The following is an 18,278-nucleotide window of genomic DNA, read 5'->3' as shown; positions in this document are numbered from 1 at the left end:
ACTCCTTGGTATCTTGATTTCTTCATTTTCCTTTTCCTTGGGCTCTGTTTTTTCCTGATTTCTTTTTTGCTTTCTCCTGATAGAAGTGAAACATTAGGTCACTTACCAAGCTATTGCAAAATGTAAAATACTGTTACATACAGTTGAATAATGTAAATATATTGAACTAGGTAATATAATTCAGCATTCATGCCTGTTTTGTAAAGAAAAAATGTTTTGTTTCAGTTTAGTCTTCTAAACAGAGATAGTCTGATATGATTTCAAAACAGTTTTCATTTCCAGTTTGGTTAACTAGAATTACTTCAGTATGTTAATTTCAAAAATAAAAATGTGATATAAAGAATGTATAGCTTGCAAAGAAAATGCCCCATTACATTAATATACCTTCACCATACCATAGTATGCAATTAATATATATAACTGGAAATATGTTGGGTTTTATTTCATTTTGGTTATTTGTGATACAGATATCAACATATTAATAGCTGTCAGGAGTATTGGCCTTTTGCAGAAATGTAGTAGATTTTAAACTATTAAACTTGAGATAAAGCTGAATATAAAATTAAAACAATACAGGTCTATTTTAATTATTTAATCCCAGTAATTAGTGACATAGAAAATTAAAAGTTAATGCTAAATTTAATGAAAAACTCCAAAAAGGAAGTCTTCCTCTACAGTAAAATTATCAGAGCATTTAACAATCAATTCTTTATAAGTGCATATATAGATTATATATAGAGATTTGACCTTTAGACTGTAGATTTGACCCTTAATTCTTTGTGTGTGCTTAGCACTTTCTGAAATCAACAGACATCTGGTATGTTTAAGAACAAATTTGTTTCACTATCCTGAATAAAGAAAATGTCGTCTTCTGCTATTATGGGATGTGGTATGTGATTTTTTCAGCAAATTTGACATAAACATTGATGTCATGTTTCATTCTAAATGTTTGTGTGTTTCTCTGTCACATTTATTCTTTCTAGTTACGGTTGAACTGATGTATTCTGAAAGTCATTCAAGTCATCACTTAGCCTCATGAAATTTCTCTGTATTAGAACAGCAAGTACATGAACAGCCTTTTAGAGACGGGATGGGTGTGAAGGAGAATAGGAAGCCAGTTCCAAGTTGATCTTTTTTTTTTTTTCCCCCCTCTCTCTTTTTTTAAATAGGAGACTTTCCCCAAGCCTGGGATGTTCTTCTTGATCACATCCAATCAGCAGCACTCAGCAAAAATAATGAAGTTTCCTTGGCTGCTCTGAAAAGCTTCCAGGAGATCTTACAAATTGTTTCTCCTGTCCGAGACTCAGAGAAGCCCGATACACCACCTGCTATCAATGTTTCTGTACCTGTCGTGGTAGGGACAACAACTGCCACAAGTCTTGGCAGATCATTCATGAGAACTGACTCCATAGGAGAAAGAATAGGAAGATACAGTGGATCTGAACCACCTGTAATAACAGATGAAATTGAAGATTTGAATCTTTGGTGGGCAGCCTGGAACAGCTGGTATAGGATTGGTTCAGAAAGTACAAGGCCTCCAATTACTTGTGATAAATTGACTTTCATTCCCAGCCAGCCTTTCCTTACAGCTTTAATTCAGATATTCCCAGCTCTTTACCAACACATCAAAAGTGGTTTCAGCATGGATGATCTCCAAAAGCTGGGTGTCATTTTGCACGGTGCTGTTTCAGTTCCAATCAGTTCTGATGCTTCCCCTTTCATCCTTCCATCTTACACTGAAGCAGTTTTGACAAGTTTACAGGAAGCAGTCCTTACAGCTTTAGATGTTTTACAAAAGGTAACAATGTAACTTCAGATGCGTGGTGAAAGTTAAACTGCACTGTGTCTCAGTTCTTCTTTTTGTACCTGTAGTGTGGTGACTTAAACATGAATTTTTAACTTACTTATAATTGCACAGTGTACTGTATTAGAACAATCAGGTGCAACCCAGGTGCTCTGCATTAGAAGGAATGGTGTAATCTTTGTGAAATGCACTTTTGCTTGATTGCAGAAATACCTTAAATGTTGTGCTGTGTTTGTAGCCATTTACTTGTCTGTCTAATATTAAGGTGTTTTACTGTTACGAAGGTCTGTACATGGAGCTGGAGGAACAAGCCCACAAACAGTATTCCTTATATTGCCCAGATACATCCATAAACAAAGTCTAGAAGAATAGTGAACTTTGAGTTCTTGCAAAACAAAGTATAAAAAGGTGTCTGACAGACTACCTACCTTCTTGGCTCTTGTTAATCAGTGTTGAAGGAAAATGCTGTATCTCTGCTCAAGAAATTCTTACTATAGAATTCATCCTCAAAGAGCACCCTTCATGCAAGTGAATCTGTAAACAGCAAATTAGGGTGCCCTTTTTCTAGATAGTTAAAGTATTACTTCTGTCTTTTTGGAGTTGTAAAATATCTCCTTGAAAAATACATTGTTCATTCAGAAAACTTACTCAAAACAAGCAAAGTTGAGTGAGATCATGCATTTATATTAAGTTCTGCTTTAAAAAAATGGAACCTCCAAACACCTCAAAAAACCTACTTGGAAGATACCAGAATTAAAACTACCCATGTGACCTGACTTAATTCCCTTTGGGCTTTCATGTTATGACTACTTTGCTTAACTGTGTGGTCATACCTACCCTCCTGCCTCTGACATGATCCTGCCCCATTTAGCTAATAGAACACATGGTTCCTACTAAATGAGCAGCAATTCAGTATCTTGTTTTCTTTTTGCTTAGTGTGGGTTGACTTATCTCATACTTTCTTAAACCCTACAAGCAAGGCAGAATCATTATCTTGCAGCCATTCCTTTAGTTTATGGGTTTAACAAATACTCATTAATGTATTTTGAGAACAGAGGTGTAAGATTAGAAGTTGATATTAATTCAGTTTTGTATGTGGGGATATAAATAACATGAAATTTTAACACCAGTCATATCCACTACATTTTCATCCTTTTCCAGTCAGGCTTGGCCCTTTTGTACCCTTCACTTTCCAGCAGCTCAGTCCTGCTGAAGTCCTGTTTTCCCCAGTTAATCACTCCATATATTCATCTCTCAGATTTTTCTGTTCCTTTGCCGGTCTCCTTATCCAGATGGTCTTAGCTCCCAAAAGCTGCAGGCATTACTAGAGTTTTTAGCATGAGGAAAATCTGCACATTTTTTTATACTTTTGTTGTTGTCAAGACTTTGAACTGTTTTAGCTGAAGTTTTCTTAAACAATAACAAAAGCAATAACTCCCCATGAGAAACAGAGACATCCCCTCTTCCCTACTCCCAGTCGAAAGGGTTATCATGACAGTTACAAGCCTTTGCAAATGCTAACTTACAGAGGAAGTCTTAGGTACCTGAATTCATACAGTACCTCCTGCCCCATCTATAGTTATATTGCTAACAGAACAGCACTGAAATCACTAAAAAAATAAGTTAAAATATATTTGGACATTGTCAGTTCTGTGAAATCACGATTGCTCCTCCTGGCTACAAAACATAGTACGATTCACGTGGTAAGGCAGGCAGCCAGTGTCGATGTGGAGCAAAGGCCATCTGACAGGTGGTTTTGCTGGAGGCCACAGCATCTTCTTCCTCTGTTGAAATGAATTAATATTCTCAGGAGTACACACAGAAGCTAGTGGAACAGTTTAAGAGTATGTAAATACTTGCAACCTTTTTTTAAACTAAATATTTCTTACATGTTTACATGGTGGGATCAGATTAAGTTTTGTTCTTTGCTGATACAGGAAGATCTGGGTCAGTTCTGATTTTTCTAAGAAGTTCTGGAACAACCACTGAAAAACCCTGACACTTTTAAGACTGAGCCCCTGACTGGTTTAATAAAGAGTATTTTATGATGTGATTGCACTAGCAAAGGACATTGCAACTCAGGAACCTGGGACTGGAAGGGAACCTTAGTTCTCCTTTCAGACTTCTGTGTGCTGAGCCCATTTTACACCCTTTGTTTTGTTCTTAGTCTTATTATTCCTTATTAGAACTTGTTTTCTAGTCTTTCACTGCTGTAGTATAAGTGCCTGTTTCATCACTGTAGCTCAGCTAAAGTTTGTACTCGAGCCCAAATCCTCTGATTGTTTTCACTACCTCCCTACATTGACTCTGGGTCAACTCTCCATTGAGGTAGCTGGTTCATCAGACAGAGGAACCACATACACACTTGGCGATCAGATACATTTGAATTGTGCCTCTACAGGCAGAATGGATGCAAACCTCTTGAGCTATGGGTGTGGTAAACTCAAGGCTATATTTACATACACTGGCAAAGATGGTAGAGAATTAGCTACAGAGAGCTGTAAAAAAAATAAACTAAACCAATAGTCCATGGCACTAGTTGCTCAGGGAGTTGTTAGATAGATCTGAACTATTAAAAAATGTGAAGGTTAGTACCAGAATGCTTTAAAGCATAAATTTCTGAAACAAATGTACTGTGTCAAATTTTACAATCAAATTTTACGTTGTTTACAAACAAAGATCTGCAGAGTATTTTATTTTTGGTTCGTTTGTATTTTGTTGTTGCCTGGCCATTACTTTTTGATTTATACGTGTCTCTCTACTTCAGTACATAAATCAGTGCACTTAATGCAGTAAATACTACTCTGTTTTATATGCAGCTCTTAAAGATACTTTCAACATCCTTAGTCACACACTTTGCTTGTTTATTTTTGAGTTTTTCATACACTTAGATAAAAGTTACCTGGTGTGAGACAGAGGCATAAATCTTTCTGATAAGCAATTCTATTGAGGTCAATTTTCAAAACTAAGTGACCTAATTCTCTTTTTTTTAATATTATATGGATAATGTTTACAGTTGAAAATACCCCAGTAGACTGAATAGAAAATGCTTCTATTTCTAAAATAAAAATGTTACAAGAGTTTCATAAAATATGAAAAATAAGAAGCTAGTCATGCACAAACAGGAAGTTGTAATTGCCTTTGTTCACCATTACAGGAAAAGCAACATCTGAAATTATTTTCCACTCATCCTGAAATGAATAGTAAAAATCTAACAATGTGGAGTGAATGGCAAACGTATTTTGAAGTTTTGCCATTATAGATGTTAAGATAGTCTTCTGTGGGTAATGTAGGTTGCATCTGTACAGAAGTTATCCAGGGGGTTGTGGATGCTCTCTTTCACTTTCTAATCCATGTGTTGGTACATAAAATATTTTTTTATACCTTTTCTAATAGGTATGTAATCTTGCATTAACCTGTTAAAATTTAGTGCAATGACTTTAGTGCAGCAGCATATCAGCTGAAAGTGTTTTACATGGTGTTGAATACTTCTAGATCAGCAATTAACCTTTTAGTCCTCTGCCACATAGGTGAGTATCTAGCATCAAAGCATCTTTTTGAGCACCAGAAAAGGAGTATGGCTTTTTAGGAGTGCTGCACTATATTCATAATGTTGATTAAGCTTTTCTGAGCATTAAACATGCATTTTGAATTGCAGGAAGCTGAGGAAAAGGGAAAGGCCACTGCTGATTCATGGGGTGCTTTGCTGCAGGTTGTAGACTGCCTGAAGGTGCAGCTAGGTCTCGGGATGATCTAGTAATGACAGTGCCTGTAGACTCTGTTGGCTTGCTCCCTCTCATGGCTGTAAAGTCAGGAAGTTTCATAGCCCATCAGCAGCCACAGCTCATGGCACAACCTCAGCATGGAGGATCTGTTGGCACCTTGAGTTACTTCAGCCACAACTTGTCATGGATGATCTGTGGTGAATGAAAAGGGGGTTTAATTCCTCCCCAGAGAAGAATGACAGTACAAACACAAGGATCTTTTTGTGGGGTGATAAATAGACTGTTTCTTGAAGCTTTGAGAGGAGAGACTTTGGGAGGAAAAGCAAGACATTTAAAATGACAGAGAATAATTGGAGTAACTTCACAGAGTCATTGTATCTGGCTTTGAAAGTAAATGCCCTAAAATTGCCTTGGGATTTATATTGCAACAGGAAGTCATTAGCCTATGACAACATGATATTTCATTGACATCATCTAAGTACACCTTTCCTGAAATGTTTTCCATTTTAAAGCAAGATTATGAGTTTTAGCTATACCAAAATCACATCATTCTCATTTTATTTATGTTCCTTTCTGTAAGACACAATCTTAACTACTTACAAGAATGTTGTATGAATTACTTCTGAGATTTAAATGTTCCTTGAAGTAGAGCTTAAAAATGTGTCTGAGATCAACAGACAAGACTTATATTAGATTTACATATAACTGTCATGTCAAAGCAGAGTTTATAAAGAAAAGATACCTTTTATTGGATGAAATTAGATACGTGGGCATATCTAGTTTAGTAAATACAGCTAGCTTGCCACTTAATTTACTTTAGTAAAACAACAAAACTTCTTTCCTTAAACTGTTAGAACTATACACTGTCTTTTATACAACATGACTCTCGTATAGTCTTATATGGGAATTTTTCTTGAGGAACTCCTTGTACTGATGCAGATTTTTGAATGTGAAAGCTCAAGATATATAGAAAGCTTTGTATTTTTTTTTTTTTTGTATAGGCTATATGTGTGGGCTCAGAAAGTATGCAGATAATGTATCCTGCAATCTTCGACCAGCTGTTGGCCTTTGTAGAATTTTCCTGCAAGCCTCCACAGTATGGACAGCTGGAAACAAAGCACATTGCAAATGCAAAGTATAATCAGGTAATTAATGAGAAATCTCGCATGTTTCACTTGGCTGGTGAACTCAATTCAGCTTCAGATATAGGTTGTTTAGCAAGATGCATTTATTCTATCTGTAAAAACTTTGTTGTACATGTTGTGTATTAAGGTACTTTGTTAGAATTTTTTTACATTCTTTTGTTGCCTTTGTTTGCTCCCTTTGAATTCTACTTTGCTTTTATGCTTTGTATTTCTCCATCTAAGAAAGGGCTTGCCTGGACACTAGACATAGTGAATGTGTCTGAATTTGTCCAGTGGATTAATCTAAAATAACTTGTCCTACATGTGACACCAAATTTAATAGAAAGACACGATAATTTTGAACGGAGAAAATTCCCTCAAGCTGCAAATTTTTGAGTTGCACATGCTGTAGAGAATATGGACGTGTTCAGTAATTCTTTTTATCTGTATACTCTGCTGTTCACTAAGCATGAGCATCTGATTCAGTGTAATCGAAGAGGTAACTATTATGTATGTATTAATTCTTCTTATTCTATTTGTCCTGGAACACAATGGAATCACACTAGATACAACTATTTGCACCGGTGAGTTAAATTTCCTTAAAGATTGTCCTAATGTAGTTGCTTGCCTAGACTGCAACATTTCTCCTACTTAAAATGTGCTCTACTTCAAGGTAGAGTACATTTTCATAGTCGGACTCCGTTGTATTTGCAGTTTTGTTGCTTGGACCATATTCTTAGCAAACCTTGCATGCGTTAAAAGTTCAATGCAAACAATCCATTTTCTGTTCCTTAATTATTACATTTTCACATATAGTTCAATAATTTACTAATTTCTTTTCCTAGGCGGAATGGGTAGCATTGAATTACGTACCGTTTGCTGAGAGATCATTGGAAGTTGTGGTGGACTTATACCAAAAGACAGCTTGCCATAAAGCTGTGGTAACAGAGAAAGTTCTTCAGAACATTATTAAGGTAAAAGTTTCTCCTGCATATGCTCTGAATTTAAGGATCTTTTATTGAAAATAGTGAGTTTTATTTTGAGCTAGTGTTGATAAACACTTTCTGGTAAGCTTTAGTAAACAAACTGGTATTTTATGAAGATAAGCAGCAGGTAGTAATTTCTTTTGAAGCTGCAAGGTTATTGATTAGGCTGTGTGTATTGTTCTTTAGCTGGATAATGTCAGCATCAGTATTTCAGTGTTAAGATAAAAATTAACAAATTTGCTAGGCCACAAATATTAATTTTTGAAAGTATTATGTGCCTGAATCTGATAAGCAGGGCTCTTAGTAAATATGGCATTGAAGGCCAAAGACCATTTTCTGTAGACTAGCAGAGATCTACTTTGGGGGATGCGTGCTCTAACTATTACTTTTGATTTGCTTCTCATAACTTTGTATGTCATTGATGTAGCTATGAAATGTTATGGGTGCACAAGTGTGCCTTTAAGGTGAAATTGCCAAACTCCGAACTTTATTTGATCTTGTTTCCATTGTAGCAAATAATTTTGGTAAATAATAGTAGTAGTAAATGTCTGGACAAAAAAATATACATGACATAGGTTTGTTTGTAATGACTTGACTGACATCAGATTGTTCCTGGATAGAAATTTAGAAACATGGTGTGTTTAAAATAGGTATGTGGTATTATTTGGAATCTGTTGTGAATTAATTATTTGCATTTCAAAGTTAATGCAGTTGTTTTCCACTTCTGTTTTAATGGGATAGGTGAAACTGATATAAACACCGCTTTTCTTTAATGTTCACAGTTGATAATAATGTAATCTATTACAGTAGATGAAAATTGGTTTTAAATTATTTTTAATATCTCTAAAACCCATGTTGATATTGGAATTAGATTTGAACCCTGTGAACAACAGCAGCAAAATAAAATGATCTGTTTATCTCTAGGGTTCCATCCTAGCTCTCGTAATTTTCGGCAATAGTTAATTACAGTTGACTCACTCTTGAGAGCGAGAGTGAGTTGTATCCTCTTTCCTCCCTTTGCTTTCTACAGAGACCTCACTAAAAGCATTGGGGGCATATGTGTAATACCCAAATTTAGTCACTATGTATTTTAAATGTAAATTAAATAATTAGTTTTCCAAGATAAATTGGTATCAGGCTCTAGTTAGTTTGACTCACAAGGCTAAAAGGAATCCATACAGTGTAAATAGTACATATGCTTAATGTTTTTAAACTCATTAATGACTTTCTTTTATAGATATTGAAGCTGTATTTCTATCTAAAAGACTTAAAATTTGCTGTGTTTCTGTTTGCTATACATTTGAGTTGTATTGCAGCCTTTCTCTTAGAATTTCACTAACTCTTTTTGCTTTTCAACTTCGTGTGGTTTAACAGTCAGCAATGACCAAGTGTCTTGCAGTGTTTATGTGTACAGTTCAACTTGCATAGTAGGGAAAGTTTAAATTTAATGAGGCTTTTTTCTTTACTGTGGAAGCACTTGGGATAGCTTGCTGGGAATGGGACTAAACTCTCCAGAATGCATCCGTAATAACAAACTGCCTGCAGTCTGTTAGATGTTAGGAAAGCCCATTTGTCAGGCTTAGCAGAAATGGTGGATGGCAATACAGAAAAAGAAAATTAGTACGTAATTTCATAGTGTAATTGGTAATGGATCAACTCTGACTTCTAACCTTGTAGTTGGCAACAGAGCTGTGCTTTAGCCTTCTGGTGTATGGTAAATTATATTTTTAAAAGAGTATCTCATATACCAGCAGAAAAGTTAGGGATGTGTACTATCATCTAAGACAGTGTCTGTCAAGATCTGCAGAAACCTGTCATATTCTTAGATGTGGCTGAACAACTATAAATTTTGTCTTAACATTCATTTTGCAGACACTAAGAATACCTCTTAGTCTGAAATACTCCTGTCCTTCTGAAAGCACATGGAAGCTAGCTGTTTCTTCTCTTCTCAAAGTTCTTTCTATTGGACTACCTGTTGCAAGGCAGCATGCATCTTCTGGAAAATTTGACAGTATGTGGCCAGAGCTAGCGAATACTTTTGAAGACTTTTTATTCACCAAAAGGTAAACACAATTTCCTTCTTTTTTTTTTTTTTTGAACTGGAAAATATTTGTAAGTAATTTGTCCAGTAAATGTCTTAGTAGAGTTCAGTAAAAATAGCCTTATCTTTAGAGATATTTGTTACCTGAAAATGAACGAAGGAAAAAAGTTAACCAGTCTGTCTACTTCAAAAAAGTATTTTTTTAGAAAGTAGTAGAAAAAACTTAATTGAAAAAGGTGAAATGTCAGATCAGGAAAGAGCTCAACTGACTTCTGAATACAAGGCACAGCCTTTCTGACCAGGCCAGTGAATTCTGTATGAACTCCCGAGGACAATTACTATAGATTTGACAAAGAGTTACTGATGTGTACTCGGTTTGTTTCTTTTCTCACTTTGAACAGATTTGCAACAATAATTTTTTTATTTTTATTTTTTTATTTTAGTTAAGGTGAACACCATTAACTGTATGTATTTCTTTTGAGTTCCATCTTGAAATATTTAACTTACTAAGAATTTTGGAAAATTATTTCTTTCATTGCTGTTCATTTAGAATCTCATAGTTTCCTTGCATTTGTCTCTACCCAAGATAAATCGACTGCACCTTAATAATTATCCACACTATTTATAATACTTGGTGAAAAGGATAGCTAAATATTCAGAATTGTAACTAGACAGACAGGCAGGTGTATAAGTACATTCATAATCTCTCAGGAATGGAACTCTGTAGATGTGGGCGGGTTGAGAAAGTCCAGAAGTGACAAATAATAACTATTTGAGTCTTGGACAATCTGATCTATTAGTTTGTTCATTAGGAAAACTGATAAATCTTCAGAATATGGTAAAAGGGAAACCTTTTACTATAAGGAAGGTTAACTATTGTAGAAGATTGCTTAGGAGCAGTATAGAATTTCTGTCTTCTGTGAACGTGTGAGTAAGCATCTTTTAGAAGTAGCTTAAGTATATCTAATAGTGTCTCAGATTAAGTGACGTGGAATATGAAAAATTTCATTCCCTGGTTTTCTGTGTATATGCTGATTTCAGTAATGAATTAATCGTTCTTTTTAATAGAACATGGTAGAGTTCTTCTGTACCTAACATTAATATGCTGTGTATTTGTGTGTGTACAGTTTTCAAACACAAAAAAATCAGCAACAAAACACAGCTGTATTTACTAATAATGAATAAATAGCAGCCTGCCCAAAATAGACAAAAAATAAATACCAATGAAGCTTAATTTGAGAGACACAACCGTTAGTAAAAATGTTTGTAATAATGAATGGGTTTGGAATTTCATCAGTAGGGTTATATGGCAATTGGATGAAAAACTTTTTCTTTTGTTTTTTGCATATATTTTGAAGAAATATTCTTAAATAGGAATTTAAAATAACCAAGCTCATCAGCTACATAAGACACTTTAATCATCCATATTTTTAGTTTGATGCTTCGCTGTTTCTTTAATTTAAAATAATCTTTGCAATATCTTGTTTCATTTTGTTTTCAGCTGCGGTTAGTAGTCCTCCTTCCATTCCGAGACAGGCAGTACAGATCAGCTAACACCCTATAATCAGTATCATTGTTGGGTTTACAAAATCAAAATGAAGGTTTTTCAGGTTATTGTAGAAGAACGTATGTTCGCTTAGAAGTTACTTTGGGAATATGTACTACTATTTGCTGAAAATTATTCTTAAATATCTGCAGAACAGATGAAACGTATCTATTTTGCATGGTTTTGGCTGACCCAGACTGGCATTGCTACAGTTTTGGGGTATTAATCATCCACAAAACCAGGGAAGCAATCTTATCACAGATCTTCAATGTAATTCAAGATAATCCACTATCATCTGCATGACCTTTTTGGCCAAATATGTTATCTGTTTTGCTTAACTTACGAGTGATTGATACATTTCTTGAAAGTTGTTCCAACCATAGAAATTCCATCTTAACATGTTGCTTGCTACAAACAATCACTGTTGGCATAAATTCTAATAGCTTTTGCCAGCTGTCATACATGGGCAAATATTCTCTGGAGTTAAAGGAAAAATAGTACTTCTGTGAATATTTATGATGCCCTGAAACTTGTCTGTCTTCACTTAAGTCTGGTTTTGCCTTTTTAGACACCAGTGTATTCTATAAATTTACAAACAAAATGTGATTTAGGGATCAGCATTTTCATTAGAATTAAAGATGTTCTCAGAAAAGTTATATGAAACTTTTCTGTTCTCTCACTTCGAAGCTCTAAGGTTCAAAAGAAACCATCAGCCTATTTTTTGTATTTTAAATTATAGAACCATATGGCTACAGCAGGATAATTTAACTTGTTGTTATAATTAATGGCCATTATCATTATTCTTCCTTGCTTGTTATGAGATGATTTTTGCTTAAATAGTTGTACGTTGTATGGCTATTGAAAGTCTGGTTTGGGGTTGAAGGATTTTTTTGGCCCCGTGATATCTGTCTTGTTCTAAATAGCAAGTTGTCTTCCTACGTGCATAGTTCTACCTGCAGTCAAAGCCCTATCTCTTAGTAGATTTAGGATAGATAGCCCTTCTGTTCCCTCTAGCAGCCTGAACCTTGCGGTCATAAAAAAAGTTAAAGCTAAGGAGGAGTACATCTGCCTCATGCCAGTAGTCAGGACTATTAGTAATAGTGGTCATTTCTCCTTTTCTTCATCCTCTTCCTCCTCTTCCTCCTCCTCCCCACAATGCTTCTGAAGTGTGCCTCTCTCGCTGTGATGCAAGGAGGGCTCTAGAGGTAGCTGTGGAAGTTCCCCACATTGAGGTAATTCTCTTGTGATTTCCTTCCGTGCAAGATTCTGTGAAACTAGCCTTGGACAGCCTATCCCTTTGTGTTAAAATTTTCTAAACTGTGTCTTTTAGTGGATTGGAATTGCAGTTTAGCCAGTCTCTTACATTTGTAGTTTTTCCATTTCTAAGTAAATTAAATTCAGAATTTTAAAATTTACTGTGTTCTTTCTTTTTTTTTTCCTTTGTTATAGTTCTAATAGAAAATATATTTTAATTGTAGTGGTGTCTTATTCCAGAGTAATTTGGGAGAATCTATTCACTATTTTGAAAGTAACAGCTAAAATTTGTCACTGAGGTGCCGTCAGATAATACCTTCAGGTTATAGGAGAAGGCAATGGGAATGTACTTTCCAACTGTCCACGTTGGTCTTTTAGGCCAGCTAGGTGGTATAAAAACCATTTTTCACTGTGTTCCCTTATTTATTTATATTAACAATGAGTTGTGTTTTTTAAAGCTTTTAGTAGTACTTGGATTTTTGTCTGTATCGCCAAAATCAATTAACCAAGCCACAGTTGAGAAGATGAGAGCACCCTGTGCTCCTAGTTAGGTCAGTGACTGTAAACTTAACTTGGTTTTGGTGACCCTGCTGACCATAACTGTGGCTTACTGTGGTTGTGAGTCAGTCGTCCCTGGTGGCTTTCCAACTTGCAAACATGCCATGCAGGACAGGGCGTTTATTAAGTCAGGTGCAGAAGTGCACAAATCTGGCTGCGCTGCTGAAGACCAGCATGGATTGAAGAGGTTCTGCAGTGCAAAGAATTTGGAAAATGCAATTCAGAGACATCCCAAGAGGCTATAGGAGAGACAGAGTAACAGCGTTACTGCATTATCTGGATTTTTTGCCATTATCCAACACGTCACCCCTTGTGACAGGAATACAGTTAGATATATTCAGCTAGATCTGAATAAGGTAAGAACTGAAAATTGACCTTTTTATGCTGCAATTCTGTAATTTTTCCTAAGCGCTCCGCTTCAAGGAAACTGAAATGTTTTGTCACAAAGAAACTTACTTTTCTTCCTTCACTCCTGTATACCTTTTCATACTCCACACTTTTCACTATTCAAACTACACGTTCCATGCTATTATCTGCCCTGACTTCATGCGAAGCTGGGTAAATATCTTCCTTTGGTACCCGCTCTTCAAACCTTTATTCTTCAAAGCTGACCTAGCACTGCTGGGGTGGTTTTAGCTATGAAACATCTGCATGTCTGTAAAACTTGCTCATGTTTTATTGCAGTCAACCCTCCTAGCAACACTGTATAACAGGTTTGGCTAGTTTCTCACTTTCACTTTGTTCTTTAAAGTATCCCAGTGCATATCGTCTCAGTTTTGTATGCACATTCCCAAAGTCTCTACCTGGCTGAGGATAGCGTAGAAAGATAAAACTCGTATCTCACTGATGTTCTAAATTTTTAATCAACATTTTAAACATCTTTCTCGTCTAACTCATAATTCTTCTAATCGCTGTGGTCCTAGAAATCGCATGTGTAGATAGCCTAATGTTGCTTCAGCCACTGAAAGTGAGTTGGCAATGGTTAGGCAAGAGGCCACTGTGGTTAGAACACTTCAACTAAATCTCTGTGAATCTCTGAGTTTAAAACAGTGAACCTCCCCTGCATCGTCTTGCCTCTGACTTTTGGACAGGAACAGATTTCAAGCTAGCTATGGGGTTGAATAGGGATATACTCACCGATGTTTTAAAAAGTACAGAGCACAGCAGAAATTGTCTCTGCAGCTTTGTACATCAAGAAATTTCAAATATAGTCAAAAGAGCCCAGGTAAATGGGAAAGGAAAATGTTACTGTCATTGAGAATTAGCAACTTCCAAGCAATAAGTTTCAGCTTTTTTTTTTTTTCTTAAAAAACAAGCTACAGTTGAGGAGCCTCGATAATCTTGATTTTTATTATAAATCAAAATGACATTTACAAATTAATACATTTCTTGTAACTTAATTTACACAATTGTCTTCTTGTAAGAGGCCGATCTGTCTATTATTTCATATCATTCTTCTTTCCCAGAGGCTTTTGTGGAAGCATGTCAAGCCATTATATAAAATAAAATTCAACAAATGAGTGTGTATATATAATTTACTAGAGCAGAAGTATGTGCTCACATGAGGGAATTAAATCAATACTCTCCAAAAAGATGCTTCAGAGCAGAGTGCTGCTGTGCACAGCAGGACTCTGGGTGGCTGTTAGCTCTTTGTTGTCAGGCTCTAAATCCCTCCCTAGACAGTGGGCAGCGGCCGGGAGCTCTGTACCTGGGGCAGCCTGCACATAGCAGCAGTCGGCATCGCGCTGCCTCTTATCTTCCCAGGCTCTCGACCCTTCTGGTACAGTTTGGCTGTATTGCATCAGACCAGCGAAGTTTTTGGCTCCTAGATAGATGTTTCATATAGACACCTTACAAAAATGTATTTACTTGGGAGTAATTTGCTACATGAACGAGTATGTAGCACAGTCTGTAGCATGTACGGCAAATCAGGTGTGATTGACTGGACAGAAGGGTCTTAATACCTTTTTAAGGTATTAAGTAAACCTCAGCTCAAAGTCCCCTCAGTCATAAATTAGCAAGTTTCTGAGTGAAAGCTTCCCATGTATTTTAACTTGACCTGCATTTGTATGCATCATAATAGTTTATATAGCTATTCAAAACCTTTAAATAGTAAACTTCTTTACATGTTATGAAAGGTATTGGCTGAACAGCTACTCAGTATTTTATTTTATTCTTTGTTTCCAACATATAACTCCAGACTTCCTGACTGCCTAACACACAAACCAGTAATAAATACAGTATTTCACATTGTCGTCTTTGGGTTTTTTCTAGTCATACATGTATACAACACTTCAGTGTTTCACAGACAGTGCTGAAGTGATCTACATAAAGTTCCTTTGAGAAGGGAGATACATTTATTTTTGAAGCAGGAACATTGGGACATACTGTTAGAATTGTTAAAACTGAAAATTATCTCTAGGTATGCAGACTGAACTTTAGGTCTCATGCTAAGCACCCAGAAAGCCTATCCTGAAAAAATCTTATTTGACTTGATCAGCATCATCTAGGAGCACTGGGAAAAAAACAAAACACTTGTTAGTTAAACTAACCAGATTTGAATGAGATTTAAAAGGCTCCTGAGTTCCTAAACCTTTCATTAAAATTGGCAGTGGGATGGAGAAGACAGGCCCAGACGAGTACCCTTATGAGGACAAGGCTGGCACAGGTCCACAATTGTATACTTGGCAGCTGCCTTGCCAGTGAGCACGTGCTTAGCTCTGAACTACCAACCACATGTCTGTTGTTTCCCGGGGAGGGATGTGGGGTGGGGAAGAGCTGGGGGCTGGGGAGGGAGTTTGGAAATAAGCCAAAGGATGCCAGTCTGCTTGTCACTACAATACTTCATTGATTCCTCTGCTTACAGAACAGATTGGGTCTTTGTTCAGTCCAGAGCTCTGTTTTCCTTGCATCTGCCTATTCTGCCATAAATTAGGCAGGGAATGTTGTGGCAGGTTGACTCCATCGTTTTCCTTCCTTCTCAGTAGTGACCATACTGTATACTTAATCAGATGGCTTCTCTGGAGGAAAAAAAAGTATTGTCTAATTTAAGATGCATGATAACACACAAGCATACCCAATAGCAGCAAGTTGAAGTACCACAAGCAGTATTAATTCCAATATCTCTAACCATTCCTTTCAAGTTGTCAAATTTCCAATCTGTTCCTCAGCTTGAAGATGCTATAGTTATTTTAAAATAAGGCAAAAAGTAAAATTATAGGAAAAGGAGAGAATTTAATATATGAAATTATATTGACCTTTTATAGTGCCATGTCTCTGACTTTTGTTGTCAATGCTACTGGTTATTCCATTAGCTCTAATAACATGTTACCTTCAGTGCAGATCAGACACTGGAGAAACTGAACCCACAATCCAGTGGGTTTTGCAATTGTCTTTGAATTTCAGAGAGATGTAGACATGAGGATTCTGACTTCTGCTCTATGTCAGAAAAACGAGAACAGCATAACTAGGTGGGAAGACACATATATAGACCTATCTGCTGTTCCTGTTGGATTAGTAAGATGCCTAAGGAAGAGTACAAGGTGACCACATAGTGGTATTTTTACGATGTGCTCCTTCAGCCTCCCAGTTTACATAGCTCGGAAAGTTCTTGTACCACAGGTTGTCATTGGCTCATAATTGATTTTTCTTCTAATAATTTCACTAACTGTATGATGAATCTGTGTAGATTTTATCAGGCAATCCTATGATTATGGGATTATAAGCAAGGTATTTTAGAGTTTGTGTGAAGTACCTTCTTTGATTCCCCAGAATGCAGTAGAAGCAGATCTGTAAAGTAAAACAGTTTCATGATGAGGACCCGTCACCCATAGAGTGCTCGCTTTACGTATTTTATTTCAGGGTAGCTCTAGTCTGGCTTCCTGTCATGTAAGCATCTACGAGAGTTTGGAGTACATTTTCTGTTTCATTGAAAATGAATCCAATTCTATGCACTTGTAAGACCAGACATGAACCAAGGTTTACAAACAGTGACGTCTGAAAGTTTAACTTGAAACGCCCATGTCTGATCCAAACTAACACACTGAGGTAGGCACATCAGCTGAAGTAGTTGATTGCTGTCTAGGTAGGAGACCTTTACTCTTTCTGTCCTGCTGAGGAACTTGGTCCAGTAACTCAGCAGGAGCATAATCCAGCAAAGGAGAGGAATTTGAATTCACTGAACGGGTAGTCCAGTAAGTACAAGGAAGGACTCAATAAAGGAAATAAAACTTCACCAGAGATAACAGCATAACTGATGATTGACATAAAATTTCCAATTAAATGATACAAGATTTCCAAATTTACAAACAGGTAAGATAGGATCTTGCAAAGTATTGGGTAATTTTCATGGTTGAATCACTTCTGGACAGTTCGTCTGTAAATAAATTTTTATATGCAATAGAAGAACTGCAGGAAGTTGTGAATTTCTTCAAAAATACTGTTTGTAAAATGGGTTTGTCTCTGTAAAATTCATTAAGAATGAGAACAAATATATAATTTCAGCTATCAAGGAAAAAGTGAAAGTAATGTCCCATTAATGAAAAGTATGTTTCATTAATGCAGAAGAAAATCTAAAAATAAAATTAGGTTTTTTACAGATGTGCTGCTGAAAATCAAGTCTCTCATCTTGCACAGTGAGAGAAAAAGTAAAATGTTATAAACTGTGATCTCCTGATGATACTTCACAGACTCATCTAAACAGATACTGTGACTTTTGCACGTATAAGACAAGAGAGATTACTTTGAGGTGCATATGAAAAATAGTGTTGGTGATGCAAGTCCTTAATCAGGTCCATCAGTTGTAACTTCATTTTTACCGTTTTACTACTTTTTTCCTTTGAATCATTTTATCATCAGTAGTCGTAAGATTTTATTGTAAAATATTAATCATTACCATATAATAGTACTAACTTGATGCATGTAATAACTTTAAATGTAATGCATTTTCCCATACTTACGTCCTAACACGTTGTGAATTTAAAAGTATAATACAGTCTGTTTATTTTTAGCACACCTCCTGATAATCTCTCAATTCAAGAATTTCAGAAGAATGAGAGTATCGATGTTGAGGTAAGGAAACAATGACAAATACACTGTTGAACGTAACAAGATAGTGACATTCACAGATTGCATTTGGTTCTGAAATAATTTTTGGAAAATTTACCCATTCGTTATTTTTTCTGTGATACTCTTTTCCTTTTGGAAAACAAGATAGGAAATTCCTAGGCTCAGAATTTAGC

At 36.0% G+C, this 18,278-nt stretch overlaps 1 protein-coding gene across 10 annotated transcripts in view; it reads left to right on the top strand.

The window, feature by feature from the left end:
• MON2 (MON2 homolog, regulator of endosome-to-Golgi trafficking) overlaps positions 1-18,278 on the top strand; it is a 78,850-nt gene that overhangs the window by 55,090 nt on the left and 5,482 nt on the right. For 7 of the 10 annotated variants that reach the window (XM_032999817.2, XM_032999816.2, XM_032999811.2 and 4 more), the window contains 6 exons: positions 1,170-1,798; positions 6,531-6,674; positions 7,220-7,237; positions 7,499-7,627; positions 9,512-9,702; positions 18,048-18,108. In XM_032999817.2, the coding sequence (XP_032855708.2) occupies positions 1,170-1,798; positions 6,531-6,674; positions 7,220-7,237; positions 7,499-7,627; positions 9,512-9,702; positions 18,048-18,108 (1,172 nt within the window). Of the gene's footprint in view, positions 1-1,169; positions 1,799-6,530; positions 6,675-7,219; positions 7,238-7,498; positions 7,628-9,511; positions 9,703-12,393; positions 12,459-18,047; positions 18,109-18,278 lie in introns of all 10 variants that reach the window. The other 3 variants (XM_032999818.2, XM_042792396.1, XR_006165298.1) reach the window with 2 other exon arrangements.

This window comes from Tyto alba, unplaced genomic scaffold (genome assembly GCF_018691265.1).
Source record: "Tyto alba isolate M040663 unplaced genomic scaffold, T.alba_DEE_v4.0 Super-Scaffold_2, whole genome shotgun sequence".
In the NCBI taxonomy this organism is placed as follows: domain Eukaryota; kingdom Metazoa; phylum Chordata; class Aves; order Strigiformes; family Tytonidae; genus Tyto; species Tyto alba.
Note: the sequence above shows the minus strand (reverse complement) of the source record. Positions and strands in the feature narration are given on the sequence as shown.